Source organism: Rhinopithecus bieti, unplaced genomic scaffold, assembly GCF_001698545.2.
Source record: "Rhinopithecus bieti isolate Rb0 unplaced genomic scaffold, ASM169854v2 scaffold_3615, whole genome shotgun sequence".
In the NCBI taxonomy this organism is placed as follows: domain Eukaryota; kingdom Metazoa; phylum Chordata; class Mammalia; order Primates; family Cercopithecidae; genus Rhinopithecus; species Rhinopithecus bieti.
The window spans coordinates 567300-587150 of NW_016804369.1; the positions used below are offsets into that span (position 1 = coordinate 567300).

A 19851-nucleotide genomic window follows, 5' to 3' on the forward strand; every position below is an offset into this window, starting at 1 on the left:
TAGATTTCTAAGGTGAAATTATCAAAGTTTTGAATGTTGGCTCAATTTTCTCCATTCTGCAACCCGTTTCATTGTCTTTTACAAAACTTATGACTGGCTGAGTTCCGTGGCTTACACCTGTAATCCCAGCACTTTGGGAGGCCGAGGTGGGAGGACAGCTTGAGCCCAGGAGTTCAAGATCAGCCTGGGCAACATAGCAAGACCCCCCAATATCTACAAAAATTACAAAAATTCACTGAGTGTGGTGGCATGTGCCTGTAGTCTCAGCTACTTGGGAGGCTGAGGTGGGAGGATCGCTTCAGCGGTTAGGAGGTGGAGGCTGTAGTGAGCTGAGATTGTGCCACTGCACTCCAGCCTGGGTGACAGAGCAAGACCCTGTCTCAAAACAAAAACCCCAGACTATCTGAAATTATTTTGTGTGCTGTTTATTCCCCCCGCCCAAATAGATGTAAGTAAGGTTTTTGAAAGTGCATGTGCATTTGCTGTATGTATGACTCTGTCTCTAGTGCTCACAGCTATTCCTGGTACAGAGTAGCTGCTCAGTAAATACTGGCTGAGTAAATGAGTGATCTATCACTTGCTATTGTTTGCATGAATATAAGGATTCCATGCAACTTCTTGTTATGTAGCATTGTCTTGGGTCTGCAGTTGATAAAGGAATCTACAATCAGCTTTTTAACCCAGCCCAGAGTTATTGTGTGTATGTACACTCAAGACCCAAAGGAAGGACAGAAAATTTTTCTCACTCCAGCCCAAAAGGAGGCTGGAATACATGCTTGCCTGCCACAGTTTCCACTTACCACTATCAGTCAGTAGGCTTTTAGGAGAGAATTGCACGTGTGATTTATTTGCAAATCCTTTCAGGTCCTGAAGGAGAGATACTTAGTACACAATGCACTTTGTCATTACGTGTCAACATCCCCTCAATGCAGAGAGCATTACTACACGATGTAAGGGTGTAATTGGATTGTGCTGGGATCCTTAAATCTGCATTTCATTTAGAGCCACAGCTTTTGCAGAGCCATTTGCAATTGATGCAAGCCCCTTGGAGGGGGTCAGCGTGGAGAAGGACAAAGGACAGCCATAAAGCCACTGAATGCAAACTTTATATTTACAGTCAGTAAGTTTATAAATATATATTACATTCTTACAATCTACAGTACATTCTACACGTAGATGGATTTGGGAGTGGGCAGCGGCTGCAGTACTCAACAGAACATGACACAGGTAAGAATGGAAAGAAATATGAGGATGTTACTGAAAGCAAAGGATTCTCATCAAAAGGGGTGACAGCTTAATCACCCAGCCAAACAAGGTAGGTAAGCTTGAGGACAGGAGCAGGTGACTTACTGGCTGCAGAAACCCCAGTCTCAAGAGCAAACTGATAGCACCACAGTTGCAGGGGAGAGGGCTAAGGTTGGAAGGGTAAACTGGTGAAATTTACACACACATGATCTAAAGAGAATTCAATTCTATGGAGAGGGAGAAGGAGTAAAGACACACTCAAAATTAGAGACAGAGAGGAAGCAGGGAGATAGGTTCAAAGGAGGAGAGAGAGACAGAGACACAAACAGACTGGAAAACAGACATCGAAAGAGCAGAGAGAAAATGACAAAGAGGGAAAAATGGAATGGATTCAACAGCACGGCCTCTTCTGCCCTCCACCCGCTGCCCCTACCATCTTTCTCAGGATCCTATCTGGCTGGCAGTCACCCAACACACCATTCTCTACCTTGCAGTGAGCATGAGATGGGGCAGAAATTCTCTGATGTCTCCTTCCCCCCATCTTCATAGGCTCCATAAGTGAGGGGATTCAGGGATATCCTGAGTCATGCTGATCTCAAGCAATGCGAAACCTTTCGGGGCTGACTACAGGACCAAGTGCTTGCAGACCTGCATCTCCACCACACGCAGATACCCCTCATCCCTTCACACCTCCAAGGCGAAGAAGGCTTCTGTGCTGTCCGGTGTGTGCGAGGCCAGGCTTCCTGCTGGACCCACCGCTTTCACACCCAGAACCCCCCCAACTCCACACGTCCTGCACATTCCACACAGGCACCCAGATTTGTCTCAACAGCCTCGAGGACACATTCTTGGACAGGAGATCTGCCATGAACAGTGAAAGACCCATCCCAAGTGGCCCTGTTTTCTTTCTAGAAAAGCAAGGGAATGTATAGCCCCGGGGTGGAGTTCACTGTGAGTACTGCCCATGCCCAGAGACCAGCCACTTCAAAGATGGACGGCGTGGGACATATGCCCAGGTTTGTGGGGGCAGCTTCTCTACAGAATGTCACTTGGGAGTTAGCACAAAACCCAGAGGGAGAAAAAAGACTCAGCAAACACTAGAAACTGCCCTCTCCCTCCCCCACCCACAGGTGACCAGCGGCTTTGGGGAGGGTGGCAATGCAGTAGAGGAATAGCAATGGATACATTGTGAACTTGGTATGAATCAAAAGAGCCTGGTTCTTTGAACCTGATTCAAATTCTATGCCCAGTATCCTTAGTTTACAAATAAAGAAGTACCCTGAAGGGCTCAGAGGATTTGCGTCCGTGTGTTTGTCCTTGGCATGTAGTTACAAAGGTATTTGTGGCCTGTTAGCCCACATGTTCCCTTTCAGTCCTTGTCAGCCACTGCCTTGGCCTGCCCATGATCTGAGCCAGCTCTGGCCCAGCCTTTGAGAGACAATGACTCCCAGTCATGCCTCCCACGGCGGACGGCGGCACTGGACCGCCTGTGATCGCGCTCACAGCGAGATGTGCTGCTCCGGTTTCGAGGACACGCTTCCTCCCATTGATCCACGGATGCTCCACCTGAGTTGCGCTTTTCTCCCGTAGTCTGCAATATCGAATATTGGAGCCATGTGGATTTTACAATATCCAAATTGCTTTGATTCAAGAGAGAGAGAGAGAGAGGCTATTCTTTCCTGGAAACTCAGATGCTCAGTGATTCCGAACTCATTTTTGTTTCAAGTCTGAAAAATCTTGCCATGCGTGATAAACCTCTTAAGCAAGACACTGTACTCTGGAATGTGTGCGTCGATGTGGACTCCAGGCCTCGCCGCTGAACCGGGGTCATTGGCTGAGGCTCCATGGACAGTGTCATCCTTATTTTGTCCTGTTGCTTTGTTTCTCTTCTGGGGGCACCGTTGCTACACATCCTGGAATTAAAGGCTGAAAGGTGAGTGAGAACAAATGTCTGTGTGTGTCTGGCTTACACATTTTCATGTAACCTCTCCATGTAGTTGTGCAGCTCTTTGCAGTCCCCAGGGTCCAGATCCTGGCAGACCCACTTAATGTCATCCTCGCTACTCAGCACGATGGAGTTCCTGGTGGGGAACTCGTCGTCAGAGGAGACGGCGGTGAAGGTGGTAAATTTCACCCTTTTCCTTTTTGAGGTAGGGGATGTTGGGGGCTCACTTTTCTGGTCTTTCCCATCGATGATGATGGGTCCTAAAGGTTTGAACAGCTGCCCATTGATGCTTTTTTGGGAGTTTGTGCTGAGGAGATATTTGCTTTCCTCGAAATCCATGCCCCTGTCAATGGCAGTGATTTGCTCATCTTGCGAGGAGGCAAAGTTGATGTGATTCTCCAACAGGTCTGTCCGGTTGCTTAACCCAACCCAGTCATGAGAGTGACTCATCCCTTCCTGCTCCTCGAAGGGAACCTGTTTGTGTCTGTATTTTAATGCAAAGGTCACACAATTTATCAAGAAGACCAAAATGGCCAAACAGAAGACACCCAACAAAGCATACATCCCAATTTCTAAGTCGCTCAGCCCTTTGGATGCCTGCATAAGGTCATTCCCATCCATTTCCGCATTGCTTCTGGGGAGGTCCACCTGGGCTGGGAAGCTGGTGAGGTCGCTGGGGACAGTCTGCAAGTGACTGTCGTCTAAAAGGCTTTCCTGGCCTTTCTTCTTCTGCAGGATGGACCTGTCTGTCGTGGAGCCCCGTCCCTCCATGAGTCCCATGGAAGAACTGCCATAGTACTGTCCTTCCTGACTCCCCCATTCCTGCCCGGTTTTTTTGGGCCTTCTGTCACTGACATTGTTTTCCAGGTGAACCCCTGCCCCTGTGTGTCTGCTGTCACTGGTGTTGGGGTTAGCATCATTTTGGCCAAATTTAACTTTGATGTTTGCTGTTCCAACAGCTAACACACTCTTCCGCTTGGATTTCTGGCAGGATTCACTAATGACCATTTCCACCTTGACCAGGGCGCCTTGCCCTTCGGTTTCCGCAGCAATGATAGGCCACTTGAATTTGGGGTCTTGGTGGATGGAGACCACCTTCTCATCCAAAGATGTGGCCATCAAGGAGAAGTCCTTCCCATCGTAAATATCCAAGGGTGTGACTGAGCCATCACTGAACTGGACCCAGCAACTGATGGCTGCTTCCTATTGAGAAAAATATGTAAGTTAATTAAAATGGGCCAAAAGGCTCATTGAGCCCCAAGTCTTAGTACAGTAGACACACTATGGAAAAATATTGCTATGAGAACAAAGACAAACCTTTCAAACAGTGTAGAAATAAGCGATAAGATGTACCAAGAGTATAAAAGAAAACGAATTCTCACAAAGATGCAAAAAAGCAAAATAAAACAACAAAATGACAAAAGAGGGTCGGTATTAAACAATCCATAAGAAGATTTTGCTTTTTTTTTTTCCTCCCAAAGGTGTTAAAAGGAAGATGGGCCCTTGGGCTGTTCAGAATCGACTTCTGAACAATAATAAATTGCACGACAAAGGAAATTACTGGTTAGTGGAATCATTTACAAGTGTTACGCATTCAAATGAAAAATATTTATTACATTATTTATAAGTTGTAATACTGAGTCTCCACTGATTACTGGCAACACAGATAAACGCCTCTGATCTAGATGAGATCCCACTGCAGGGCTGCAGGCTGTGGTTTTGCCAGCCCTGCCTTTTCTGAGCCTGCAGGAGTAGATCTGTCCTGACCTCAGGACATAGTCTTGGCTTGGAGGGAGTAGTTAGGCCTGACAGCAGGAGAGGGAGAAGCATCTTGATTGGAGAGTCTTCGTCTCTTTCTTCACCCAGCCCAACTGGAGGAAACTGGAAGACCAAAAAGCAGCCAGAGCCGGGGTTTGTGCACCTCTCAGTCTCTTGCTGTTTTCACTGTTGATTTAGACCAACTTTCTTTGCAAATAGTTTGATCAGGCAGATCATTGCAGACAACCTCCAATTTCATGCCAGCCTTTAATTTTAGTGAAGACGTCATTATGCTTGACAGCGCAGAGGCAGATCCATTGCGTCCTCCCTCCTCCCTCCCTCTCGGAGAACCTGCTCCGCCCCAAGCCCGAGATGATGAACAGCACTAGGCGGCCCCTGACCCTGCCCGCTGGGCCACAGCAACAGCTGATTGGAATGAGACAGCTGCTGCCATTAGAGCCATCAATCTCAGCAACGCTGAGTCAGCCAGCATCACTCTCACCCTCTGTCTCTCTATCTCCTCTCTCTCTCTCAAACTTGAAACCAGAAAGACAAGACTGACAAAGTTAGGTTGGGAAGATGTGTAGTGGGGGCTCATATACATTGGGAATGAAGCCCTCTGATGGACTACGTGTAAGCAAATGTTTGGGCATGGCGTTTATCCATAGGAAGACAATAATGAGTTAGACCAAAGTAAAAACACAGGTGAGAGAGAGAGAGAGTGGGCATGAGAGTGTTGACCTTCCCTTTCCTCCAAGGTCTTGCAGCTGAGTTCTGTGAGATCCCTCCAATCCTCGTAACACATCCTGTGTTATTTAAGCTTTTGCTTGGGTGGACTTTTTTCTCTTACAACCCACTGGCCCCTGACTGTGACAGAAGTAATTTTACACAGTTGTTATTTAGTCTTTGGAAGTAAGAAGAAAGGCTCCTCAAATGTGGCTGGTGGCCTCTGCTCCTTCCTTCAGCTCAGCCAAGAAATACTTAACGCTGTTAGACATTGGCTTGGACTCACTGCTAAGCGGAGAACCTTGCCAAGGCACAGTGCGAAAGCTACTGGACATGACACTGACTTACCAGGTTCTCTCAATCTGCCACGAAATCTGAGCAGAGCATTCAAATGCACAAGGGACTTCTTGAAACTACCACGGTCAGAGCCAAGTTGCAGGCAGGGAGTGAGAGTCCTGCAAACCAGCTATGGAGCAAATCTCAGGGTAGCGTGTTTAGCTCTGCATGTCAGGAACGGATTAGCCTTCTGGCCTTCTCCTAGCTGCATCTTATCCCTTCCTTAACGCCTAACTGGTGGTCAGCTGATGCTATCACCCACAAAGACAGAGAAAAGCCTCAGGTTATTTCTTCATTGCCATCTGTAACTTGCCTCTCGGCTGGCATTCTTCCTTGAGAAAAGGAGGTTTGCTTTGGCCAAGAATTCGATTCTGTTATTGGGATCATCCACTTTCAAGTGTTTTCTAATCCAAAACTCTGCAAACAAAGACTGTAGTATAAGGACTAGGAGATTAGCTCATGCCTGAGAGGGGAGCATTACATGACAGGTGCAGGCTGGGAAAGTGGGAACGCTCTTTGTGCCTCTTGGCAAGTCCAGTGTAGCACTCCTCCCTCCTCTGAATGTGGTCACAGCCGCTGCTGGTGCACGAAGGCAGGGCAGGCCTGGTACCTCATCCTGCTGACGAAGAGTGTGCAGAAAAGGCTCTGGATCCCGAAGGGAAGCAGTGAGAACAATATCCCATTTGGGCTGGAGGGATTCCAGCTGCCCACATGAAGATGATCCCTTTTCATGGGGCACAAGGAACTAATGACCTGCAACCACCATGTTTTGTTGTTAAGTGAGCTTCACCCAAATTCCTATGTTCTAAGAAATAATGTTTCTCTACCTCTAATGAGGGAGAACATACTACTTTCAAAGGTCCCCTATAACAGTCCCCTTTGTAAGCCATTGTATCCACATACAAACACATGCACCACACACATACACACAACACACAATACATTCACAACACACATACACATATACATGCACACAGGTGCCTATACAACACAAACATACACACAACACCAAAATTACTGGACACAAGACACACATGCATTACACACATAAGCAAAACATACATACATGGACCACCATAATAGACCACAGCACACACAATATACATATGCCATACATACACACGACACATACATAGACACCATGCAATGCATACTACAACAAATACATCACAAACATATATACATGATACAGGTTGGCCTATATAACTACGCATATGTGTAACACAACCAAAACAGCAACACAAATACAGACCCAGACACACATGCATACACATAGACACCAAAGCAAAAACAAATAATGTAACAACACATACATAGAACATGGTAATACATATGCCACACATCATACAACCCACATACATAGACACATGCAATACACACATACACACAAAGACAACACAACACACTCCATGCTACACTGGTAAAATTAAAGTAAAAGAAAATGTGACTGACAATCCATTGTTCTCTGTTTCTGCCTTGAGCTGAACCAATGAATGGGTCTGGAAGCGATCTGCCGCCATGTCTCCCACTCAGCAGGTCTATCACGCTCCGCTCCATCAGGGACCTCGGCAGCAGGCTGATGCCTGCTCTGAGCCTGCACGTGCCCTCATGCCCTCATGGAAGCAGGAAGGATGTGGAGAGCACAGGTGACCACTTGCATGCACCTGCACTGTGGTGGATGAGGGGCGGGCCTTTCCTCCAGGGCTCCTGCCACTTAGTGGCTTCTCATTTTTACATGTTGCAATACTTATGTATATTTGTATTTATTTTTTTCATCTCTGCATGAGGGAGCTGGGAAACATGAGGCAGAGCAGTCACCTGCTTCATAGGAGCCCTTTGCAGATGAAGAAACACCCGATATGTGATCCCACTCTATTGTGCCACCTGCCTGGCATGGGACCTGCCTGGCGTGGTGCCTGCCTGGTGTGTGATCCACTTGGTGTGGGACCCCTGCTGAAGTGTGTCTCAAGCCCTCCTCCATACCTGTTTTGGCCTCTGCAGAAGTTCCTGAGCCACTGCAGTGGCAAAGATGGCTCTGTTGCTTCCTGGGCTGAGCTGCAAGGAGAGCGACAGCCCTGTCACCAGCTGCACCCCGAGGTCTGTGATGGTCACCTTCTCGTCCAGCACGGTGATGGTCTTTTCAGCGAGGATGGTGTCTGACAGAGGAGACAGGATCTGGAGGGCAGAAGCGACATGACAAGGAAAGGCTTTCTGTGGTCCAGGCACTGCCTCCAGTTGCGGGAGGAAGTGCCAGGTGTTCAGGCTGCGACAGGGCAATGTGTGAGCCAGAAAGTACGAGAACAGGTCTTTCCCACTCACACCGCCTTCTAAATAATATATTTTGCTTGAGAAAATGGAATGCATTTTTTGCGTAAAGCAAGGTGGTGCCAAGTAGTGGGCAGGTAGGGCTTGGCCCCTCCCCACACCCCACACATCAGCTCCATTTCCCACCATGCTCCATCCTGGACAGGAGGAACTGACATTTTCATTCGACTATTAACTTTAAGATTCTTCTACATTACAGATCATCTCTCTACTCTTCAGTGTGTATTTTGTTTAAAAGTATTTATTTTACTAAAATTTGTTTTTTCAAAAGCCTTTCTATCACCAGCGAACAATGGGTTGGGTGTACTGGCTACATATTGACGGCTTTCTCTCTTGCACATGAAAACCAATGCGCAACTGGAAGGTGGATCCTGCTGGTCCATCTCAATCATGTGTGTCACTGGAGGCCACACTGTATACTTTGGGAAACACAGCGTATGATGCCTGATGATGTGGAATATCGTCAAGCATATTCTGATAAACGTAGGTTCTGAGTGTCTATGCCTGACGCCAACAACCCAAAGCCTCATTTCTCCTGTGGACACCTGGAATGACCTGGAAAATGAGGCTTATGTGCAATTTAGACCCTGGACAGGAAATCCTGCTTTTTTTTTTTTTGTATTTTAGTAGAGACGGGGTTTCACCGTGTTAGCCAGGATGGTCTCGATCTCCTGACTTTGTGATCCACCCACCTTGGCCTCCCAAAGTGCTGGGATTAATCCTGCTTTTGAGGAACGTCTGTGGAATCACCTCTTCCTCCTCTCACCCTTCGCCCCAACGATAAAGAGCTGTCTTGGACGCCTCGTGGCCCCGTGTAACTCAACCTTCTGGAAGGGAAGGGCTTCATTCTCTGTTCTCCTGCTTTCTCAACCTCTTTCTCTTTTCAAGTTTTTGGTGATATTTATGATGTATGTCAAGACAGCAGTTTTCCCAGGACCCTTTAAGACCAGCAATCAAAGCTCCATACTTCTATCCGAATGCCACCTTCACTTTCTGGTCTGATTGGGACAATTTAAATGGTGGCGAGCAGGAGAGATGCGTCCCCAGAAGAAAGTGGACAAGTGAATTTATGACTCAGGAGGACGCAGTGAGAAAAAAGGAAAAAAGAACCAAGGCTCACAGGAGTAGATGCCTCACCAAAATAATGTTCACGTTCAACGTGTGCGAAGCTGGCCTACTTCCTCTTCCCTGACACTTGATTTCAGAACGGTATGTCTTTTCCCCTTTGCACTTCAATTGTCACTTAAGGGAAGATGTTAATACCAACTTCTCATCTCACTGTGAGTTTCTGGGCATCAGTTTCAGTTTAGCCTATAGATTTATGATAGGGATTCAAGTCCTTCAACTTCTTAGTCAATTGTGGAGGTTGCAAGCGCTCATCTATGAGGCAGATATGTTTTGTCTGACATAAGTCATATTTTAAGGTAGAATTAATGATCATCATTCAGAGAGCTGGAAGATCTCATATAAAAACACAGACTTCCAGCTTTTCTAGCCAATTGGAACATATGGCCGCAGTGGACTTGCATTTCTTCTTGGCAGGTTTTGGCTGTAAGAGCTTGCCCCTTTTCCACAGGCCCCACCACTCCTTATTGTCTCTCTAACACTCAGAGGAAAATCAGCTGCTGTCTTTCAGCACACACCCAGCCTACTCTCCTCACTGATGGTAGCTTCTCAGCTTTTAGAGTGTGTGACTCCTGGTCTACAGCCCAAACCCATTGATTTTCCTCCTTGGATAAAATGAAGTTTTAGATATACCAGCCAATTTTCTAGAATGGATATGTTTTAAATCTTCCACGATCCAATCTAGTCTCAGTTATGATGATTCTTCATGCACAGCTGTTTTAGAAGCCTCACAGATTGCCTGATAAGATGATCGCGTTGCCTGCAGAGGGGGCAGCTGCTGGGGAATACACTTTTCCTTTGGCTACGACGTACACTATTTGGGTGATGGCTACGCTAACAAGGCAGACACGCAATATGTCCAGGTAACAAAACTGCACTTGCACCCCTTACATGTATACAGAACGAAAACAAACTCCTGCTTTGTTCTCAGCTGGGAGGTAAATGACCAAACCCTTACAAGCCTCCCAGAATACTGTTTTGTAAAAGTGTTTGTTTCAAAACCCGAGTGTTGCGGCTGGTCCTTTCCATCACCCGCTCCCCAGCAGAAGGGGCCCACGGGACAAATGGAGGCATAGTAACTTCGTTCCTTCCTTCAGCACATGTCTGAGTTGTTCAGGTTCTCATCAGGCCGCTGGTTGTGACTCGGTAGAGGCGGCCACAATATCCTGAAGCCATGGGAAGGTTTAGGTGACCATGCTCGGCGGCGGAAAGTGGCTCAGCAGGAAGTTGCTGGCCGTGCCTGTGATTCAGATCACATGAGCTCACCTCAAAAGCCTGTTTACCAAGATAGTAACGCCTACCATGGCTTGGGCAAAATAGTGTGTTTCAAGCATGACCCACCATGGGAGTCAGCCCAGAGTTTCTCACCTATAAGTAATATGTGAGGAATTTCGAGATTCTTGTTACATTATTACATGACTTGTATTGTGGTTTCGTTTGAGATGGGGTCTCGTTTCATCACCCAGGTTGGAGTGCAGTGGCACGATCTCAGCTCACTGCAACCTCTGCTTCCCAGGCCCAAGCGATCCTCCCACCTCAGCCTCCAGGAGCTGGGACCACAGGCGCGCACCACTACACTCGGGTAAATTTTTGTTTTTTTGGTAGAGATGGGGTTTTGCCATGTTACCCAGGCTAATCTCAAACTACTGAGCTCAGGTGATCTGCCCGCCTTGGCCTCCCAAAGTGCCGGGATTACGAGCATGAGCCACTGCACCCAGCCAACATCACTTGTATTGTTTACTTGACAATTTCTTTGAATTTAGCCATTCTAAAAATAGATACCATTCCTAGCAATGACAAACAGCTGGTTTCTCCTCTGGGCGGAGCAGAGGTGGGAAGACAGAGAGATCTTGCTTTGGGGATTTTTTTTTTTTTTTTTTTTTTTTTTTTTTTTTTTTTTTTTTACCTGAATGGTGGTCATCCCAAGTTCCTGTCCCATCAGGATCTGTCCACCTTGCAGCTTGGCGATCCTGGGCTCCTCCACCTGCATGAAGTCATTTATCAGCTCTGTGATGTCCACTTGCCAGTCTGAGCCCAGCAGGTGGGCCAGGTGTCCCCCAGGGCCAGCCGCCTCAGCCACAAACTGCGTCAGGACCCGCACCATGGCGTGCTGGTACTGCAGGGTGCAGCCGCGGCCCCTCCGCTCATCGTCCTCCTCTTCCTCACTGTCCCCAGCAGGCCTGTGAAAGAGGCAGTGCAGTTTGCAGACAGTTACTTGTTGGTTCTCTGTAAGGGGCTGTGTGTGGAGCCTGGTGGGGGCTGCAGAGGTAAGGAGGCCATGAGACTTCAAGGAGTTTACATCCAGACACGCAGAGGTGAACCTGACATACTAACCACTGCTCTGGTGTGACCAGCAGAATGTAAGATGTTCCCAGTGGCCCCCCACCTCCCGGTGTCTACTTTGTGTAAACCTCTCCCCTTGAGTGTGGGCTGGACCTAGTTTCTTTCGTCCAGTGAAAAAGTTAGGGCGAAAGTGATTGGATGGTCACTTTCTTGGCTAGACTTGAAAAGCCGGTGACTTCTGTCTTGCTTGTGTTTTCTTTCCTTGGTTCTTTGCACTTGCTCACTCTGATGAAGTGAGCTGCAGGCTGTGAGCCAAGCTGTAGAGATTTCCAGCCAGCTAGAAACTGAGAGTGAACTCTGGCCAGCACCAGCGAGGAACTGAGACCAGCCAGCACCGGCGCGAGTGAGCCTGCACGTAGATCCTTCCCCACGTGAGCCTTGAGACGGGGCCCCAGCCCCACGCACGTAGATCCTTCCCCACGTGAGCCTTGAGACGGGACCCTAGCCCCACTGACACCTGGGCTGCAGCCTGTAAGAGGCCCTGCTCAGAAGACCCAGCTCAGCCATGCCTGGATAGATCCATGGAAACTGTTCGATAATACATGTTGTTCTTTCTCTTTTTGAGACAGTGTCTTGCTCTGTCATTCAGGCTGGAGTGCAGTGGTGCGATTTCAGCTCACTGCAGCCTCGAACTCCTGGACTCAAGAAATCCTTCCACTCCAGCCTCCTGAATAGCTTGGACTATGGTGCAAGCCACCATGCCTGGCTACTTTTTAAAATTTTGTGTAGAGATGTGGTCTCGCTATATTGCCCAGGCTGGTCTCAAACTTCTGGGCTTGAGCCATCCGCCTGCCTCGGCCTGCCAAAGCGCTGGAACTTACAGGCGTGAGTCACCATGCCTGGCCGGCATGTTGTTCTTGTAAGCCACATTAACATTGGGGATAATTTTTAAACCACTAAGCTTTGGGATAAGCCACTATGTTAGACAGAATGGATAGAGCTAACACAACAAGGCCAGGGATGAATGGTGTGGTTCTGTAACCCAGCACACAAAGCGGGTGAATATGTAACCCAAGGTGAGGTCAAATGTGATAAGAAAGGCAGAGAGGGCCAGGATGCTTGGAAGGAGACAGATGTCAGCTGCTCCCTCAACATCTGGTCCCTTCTGTGCAGTCGGCCCTTTGATGGCACTGTCTCGGTCTCCATCAGAACAGCAGCTGTTCCCTCTCACACTCACTCCGCTGCCATGTCTGAACCAGGCAGCTGTGACAGCATGTGGGATGTATGTGGTGAGACTCAACCAGGTCTCTGGTGAATCTTTCCCTACAGTTTCTTCCCTCTGCAGCACCAACGGTCACCCTCTAATCCACGCCCTCAACTCAACACCAGAAACCCCAGCGACTGAGAAAGAATCATTGCTGAAGCCAGCTCCCAACTGTCCCTGAGACCCAAAGCTTTTGTCCTTGAAGCATCCCCTCTCCCAGGGGTCATGGGACCAAAGGAATGAGCTTGCAGGGGAGGGAATATAAGTTATCCCTCAGATGAGCGCCAATTCTCCACCCCCTGCCGAGTACACAGACTCCAGGCATATTTCCTTGTCTCATAATGCATATACTTTTAGCAATCAACATGACCTTATACCTGAATTCTTATACACCGTTTCTCTGAGATGACAAAGTCTGTGAGTGAAGAGCCTGAGCTCCTACCACTGTCTTTACATGGTACTCACGTGGTTCCCGATGGTAGATGGTAGAGACTCCTGGGGCTCTACCAAGCACCATTGGAGTAATGTATCAGACACTCAGTGGACAAGCCTCAGACCTCATTTCACCAAGGCAGAGAGCTCAGAGCTTCTGGACTGGAGCACAGAGAGGCAGCTCACGTCAGGCTGATCCTGTCAGATGTCCTTCCAGGGAACATCTGCTGCCTTCTTCTTTCCAGCATCAATTTTCCCTCCTCCTAGAATTGGTCCATTCATTCAGCCTTGGTGCACCTCTTCGTCTAGCTCCTCTGGCTCTAGTTGGGGGAGTCCAGCCACTCAGTGTGTTCCAGGGCCTTGGCTACAGTAACTAGATAAGGGAGGCCACAAAATCCCAGTGAGGATAAGACTTAAATCCAGGACTTTGCTGGAACTAGTGGGAAGGAGAGGAGGCACTTCCTGCTGGAGTTGCAGAGAAGAGAGGATGAAAGCCTGGAACCTCCCAAAAGACACTGATAGAGAATGAAGCCAACACAGAGCAAATGAAAGCTGAGTGGTGGAGGGAGATTTGGTCCTTAGGGTACCATATGCATCCTCAGACCCAGTCATGCCTGAATTTGCCACCCTGTACACTTCCTTCTTAGTCTGTCATGGAGTTTGAGGGGCACACCCACCTCCTGCTGGAGACGATGGGCACTCGCCAGCCCTTGATCTGATTGAGCTCGGTGTCTGAGACCTCTATCTGCAGCGGAAGTCGGGGCACCCACACCGTCATCTCCAGGGGGCTGCTCAGGTGCTGGTAGGTGAAGTTCACCATCACGTTCACCTTGCCTTTCATTTCCTTCCCATTGACAAAGACGTAGTCACATCTGTCAGAAACCTGTGACGAGGTGAGAGAGAAAAGGGGAGGGGAAGGTGAGCTTTCATCCCATTGCATGGCCCAAGGAGGGGGAAAGGGAAGCACCCTGGCTGGTAGAGGTCACTTACTATGGGGAGGAGGTCCTGGTATGAAGCAGATATTGGCTGTTGCTTTTGTGTATAGCAGACGCTGTTATGATAGGTGCTCTCTGAGTACCCAAGCTTCCTGGGGTCCCTGTGGCTAGGTTGGTGGACTCCTCCCCAGGGACTGCATGTGTGTTGCCGACAGCTCCTGCCACATCTTCCATAGCTGTGTCCCTCAGAGTTACCTGGGAGTTATGTCCTGCTCACCCCGCTTCTCTGCCCAGTGACTACCTGGTGGGGTGAGAAGCCCAGGCTGTTTGCCTCAAGGAGGGACCCACACACAGCACAGCTCATTCTTAAGAGGGGCTCAGGGAGCTGGCTGTGCTGCACCGGAAGCTGACCTTGCTTGGCCCCTCCTCTTCCGCTCCTACTCTCTTCACTCCCATGCGGGTGTATCCTGAGAACGTCCTCAACAGCGCATGTGCAGACCACTTTCCCCCGCAGGCACGGGGTGGATTCTGAGGCCCGTCCTGCAGAGTTCCCTAGAGGGGCTCCATGGGATTCCATAGAAGTTGCTCAGCACGCGCGCTAGCTCAGTGATGCACCTCCTGCTGGTTTTCCGAAATGTGTCCTGTCTTGCTGCTCATTGCCTCATTCTGCATCCAGAGATCATTCCCCACATAAACCGCCTACTCTGAAGGGCACATCACAGGTTCCGCTTTTCAGGGAACCCAAACGTGAATTCATTTCATCCTCAGAACAACCACAGCACTAGGCACCACTGCCATTCTCACATTCCAGATGAGGAAGCCGGGAGCAGGGGAGCCTGCCTATGTTCCTCTACCAGGAAGGGCAGAGCCAGGATTCAGCCCTGGGAGTCTGGCCCCAGAGCCCAGGCTCTCAACTTCTGCCCAGTGTAAGATGGCTCCTCCATGCCAGCGCTGATGGGAAGAACCAAGTTCAATGGAAGGACTTTGTCCTCTTGCCTTTTGTCTCCTAGCTTTCCTGGGGGGAAGGCAATGAGTCCTTTAGTTTTCATCCTAAACAAGAATTGGGACATGCCTTTGGGGGAGTGGGGGAGCCTAAATCACAGCTCCCAAAGATATCCACATCCTCATCCTTGGAATCTGTAAACGTTATCTTACTCGTCAAAAGGGACTTTGTAGGTGTGACCAAATTAAGCATCTTTTCCCTTCCCAGCTTTATTGGCAAGTAAGTACTTGGCAGACAAAACCGCATCAATCTAGGGTGTACCACATGATGTTCTGATACACATGTATACTGTGAAATAATTACAAATCAAGGTAGCTCACATATCCATCACCTCACATAGTCACGTGTGTGTGTAAGATATTTCTTAAAGTTTGTATATATTTAGGGGGTACAGGTGGAGTTTTGTCACATGGCTATATTGCACAGCAGTGAAATCCAGGCTTCTAGTGTAAACATCACCCAAATAATGTACACTGTACCCATTAAGTAATTTCTCATTCCTCAACTCCTCCTAATCTCCAACCCTTCTGAACATCCAGTGTCTATTATTCCACGCTCTTTGTCCATGTGTCCATTGTATTTAGCTCCCACTTATAAGTGAGAACATGTGGTATTTGACTTTCTGCTTTTGAGTTGATTCACTTAAAATAATGACCTCTAGTTCCATTCATGTTGCTGCAAAAGAGGTGACTTCATTCTTCTTTATAACTGAAAAATATTTTATTCCATATAAATATATTGTATGTTTATATATTGTATATATAGTATATTGTATATTTATTGTATTATATATACACAATATAATACACAACATATAATATATAATATGTAATACAAAATTGTATTATATACAAAATTACTGTATTATATATACAATATATAATATGTTTATACATAGTATTATATACATTGTATATAAATGTGAATTATATATTTATGTACATTGTATATAAATGTTATGAAAATGTAGTGTGTGTCTAAATTATGAGTGCAGGTGTTTTCTCAATGTACTGATCTTTTTTCCTTTGGGTAGATACTGGTAGTGGGATTGCTGTAGAGAATTTTAGTTCCTTGAGAATTCTCTATACTGTTTTCCATAATTAATTTTCCATACTATGTTATATTCCCATCAATAGTGTGTAAGTGTGAGAACATGGAAGACCCACTGCCTTTGCAAATCCTAAGTCTACCATACGGTATTATTAACTAGAGTAGTCATGCTATACATTAGGACCCTATCATGTATTCACCAGCATAACTGAAACTTTCTGTCCTTTGACCAACCTCTCTCCATTTCCCCCACTTCCCAGCTCCTGGAAACCCCCATTTGACTCTGTTTCTATGAGCTGGGCTTTTTCCCACATATAAGCAATATCATGCAGGATCTGCCCTTCTGTGTCTGTTCTAGTTCACTTAGCATCATGTCCTCCAGGTTCATCCGCGTTGTTGCAAATGCTGAGATTTTCTTCTGTTTTAAGGCTGAATAGTATTCCACCGCATATGGACACCACATTTGCTGTATCCGTTCATTCACTGAGAGACACTTAGCTTGTTTCCACGTCTTGGCTGTTACTAGTATTTAAATTAAGGGTCTTGAGATAGGGAGAGCATCCTAGAGTGCTTGGGTGGGCCCTAAGTGGAGTTGACTGTGCTTATAAGAGGGAGGCAGGGAGAGATTTGACTGCAGCGGGAGAAGCAGGTCCTGTGACCACAGAAACAAGACGCTGGAAGATGGAGGCAGAGGCCAGGAAAGGAAGGAGGCAGCTCTGGGGGCTGGAAAATGCGAGGAAGCATGTTCCCCACTAGAACCTCCGGAGGGAGGGCAGCCCTACCAATACCTTGATGTCGGCCCAGTGAAGCTGATTTCAGACTTTCGACCTTCAGAACTGGAAGAGAATACATCGGTGTCCATCGTCTCACAAAGCTGCTGGGTTTGTGGTGTGATGATTTGTTATCACAGCTGCAGGACATACCCCAGAGTGTCCTGGAGTGACACACTCCAGAGCCTGGATAATCCTCCCTGACCGGAGCATCTTCCCTTACTGGGGTGTCCTCTCTGACCGGGGTGTCTTCCCTGACCAGGGTGTCTTCCCTGACCAGGGCGTCTTCCCTGACCGGGGTGTCCTCCCTGACCAGGGTGTCCTGACTGGGACGTCCTCCCTGACCAGGGCGTCCTCCCTGATGGGGGCGTCCTCCCTGACCGGGGTGTCCTGACCGGGGTGTCCTCCCTGACCGGGGTGTCCTCCCTGATGGGGGCCTTGCTGGTTAAGCTTAGAGGGGGACATGAGGGGCTAGGACCCCTGCTTGTTGAGCCCCTAACATGTGTCAGGGCTGGAGGTTGAACACGCTTCCTGCTCATCTCACCTAGCGCTCACAGCCACCCCGGCAGGCACTGTTACTGTCCTCATTTCACGGGTGAGGAGCCAGAGCCCCGAGATACCACGTAACCTTTTCCCAGGACACGGAGGGCAGGGAAGGGGCGTAGACCAGATTCAGTCCAAGCAGGCGCCTGTGGCCTCTGCCTCACAGGAGGGCTCTCTTGCATTCTGTCATTTTAGAGGATAAAAACCTCCTTTTAGCACTTAAAGGGGTGTGAGGAAAAGCACAGCAGAAATTACTTGGTTGTTCAAACATTGTAAAGAGCATTTCCAATGCAGGCCTCTTTCACCTGCACGATGAGGCAGTCAGTCAATGCATGAGAGCAGCCGCTATGAGCTTCAGTCTCCAGGGTGACCGATGGCGCTGAGGAGAAACATGGGCCCAGGTCCGGTTATGAGTGGGAGCTGCTTGTGTCTTCAGTATCTGCCACCAGCAAAAGTCCTTAAATCTGATTAAAAAGCTGAATGGCACGAGCTCTGGTGGCTAATCATCTGTGGCCTGGCCACAGTTCTCCTTGCTTCAGGGGCCAGGGTGTCTTTAATAGGAGGCTTGTTCTCTCTCAGGTCTTCCATTTCTAACTCAGACTGAATCCTCATAGGTGAGCTGACTTCTCAAAAGAAAGAAAAGGGCTGGGCGCAGGCTCACACCTATAATCCCAGCACTTTGGGAGGCCGAAGCGGAAGGATCACCTGAGGTCGGGAGTTTGAGACCAGCCTGGCCAACATGGCAAAACCCCATCTCTACTAAAAATATTAAAAACATTAGCCAGGCATGGTGGCATGCACCTGTAGTCCTAGCTATTTGGAAGGCTGAGGCAGGAGAATTGCTTTAACCCAGGAGGTGGAAGCTGCAGTGAGCCAAAATGGTGCCATTGCACTCCAGCCTGGGTGACAGAGTGAGACCCTGTCTCAAAAAGAAAAAAAAAAATAAATAAAACGGGTTGCAGAATGGAGAAAATTGAGTCAACATTCAAAACTTTTATGATTTCACCTTAGAAATTTAGATTTCTAGCATTGCTTAAGAATTCAGACACTGGTGAAATGGAGCCTCCAATCTGACTTGGCCCTGATGGGGCAGAGTGGTGCTGAGGGTTCCAGTCCTTCCTACCCCACAGTGTCTTTTTGACTCCAGAGTTGACCAGCTTTATTTATGGTCTATCTCACCACTCTTCTTTTTTTTTTTTTTTTTTTGAGACGGAGTCTTGCTCTGTCGCCCAGGCTGGAGTGCAGTGGCCGGATCTCAGCTCACTGCAAGCTCCGCCTCCCAGGTTCATGCAATCCTCCTGCCTCAGCCTCCGGAGTAGCTGGGACTACAGGCGCCCGCCACGTCGCCCGGCTAGTTTTTTGTATTTTTTAGTAGAGACGGGGTTTCACCGTGTTAGCCAGGATGGTCTCGATCTCCTGACCTCGTGATCCGCCCGTCTCGGCCTCCCAAAGTGCTGGGATTACAGGCTTGAGCCACCACGCCCGGACTATCTCACCACTCTTCTAATAGAGAAATGTTTCTCTCGAGTCATGTCTCCACCCAAAAGTGGAGAAAACAGAAAGGGAGGGAGCCGTGTGTTTCCAAGATCATTCAGAAAGAGCACATTGTTTTATGAGAGGGAAGAAAATTCCTGTGCGTCTCCCAGGCAAAAAGAGAATGTCATTGTCTAATGAACACAACTGAAGATGCTGCTATGACTTTCCATCAGGCTGGTCTGTGGAGACCTCACCTATGCTCACCTGGGCTCTGGGGACCTCACCTATGCTCACCTGGGCTCTGGGGACCTCACCTATGCTCACCTGGGCTCTGGGGACCTCACCTATGCTCACCTGGGCTCTGGGGACCTCACCTATGCTCACCAGGGCTCTGGGGACGTTACTTATCCTCACCTGGGCTCTGGAGATATTACCTAAGTTCACCTGGGCTCTGGGGACCTCACCTATGCTCACCTGGGCTCTGGGGACCTCACCTATCCTCATCTGGGCTCTGGAGACCTCACCTAAGCTCACCAGGGCTCTGGGGACCTTACCTATCCTCATCTGGGCTCTGGAGACCTTACCTAAGCTCACCTGGGCTCTGGGGACCTCACCTATGCTCACCTGGGCTCTGG

At 48.3% G+C, this 19851-nt stretch overlaps 1 protein-coding gene across 7 annotated transcripts in view; it reads right to left on the bottom strand.

Moving 5' to 3' along the window:
• Positions 1–1088: 1088 nt before the first annotated feature.
• Positions 1089–19851, bottom strand: part of TMEM132D (transmembrane protein 132D) — an 865119-nt gene continuing 846356 nt past the window's right edge. For all 7 annotated transcript variants that reach the window (XM_017867541.1, XM_017867544.1, XM_017867542.1 and 4 more), the window contains 4 exons: positions 14117–14322; positions 11367–11640; positions 7994–8185; positions 1089–4393 (listed from right to left, as the gene is read on the bottom strand). In XM_017867541.1, the coding sequence (XP_017723030.1) occupies positions 3212–4393; positions 7994–8185; positions 11367–11640; positions 14117–14322 (1854 nt within the window). In that variant the 3' untranslated portion in view covers positions 1089–3211. The remainder of the gene's footprint in view (positions 4394–7993; positions 8186–11366; positions 11641–14116; positions 14323–19851) is intronic.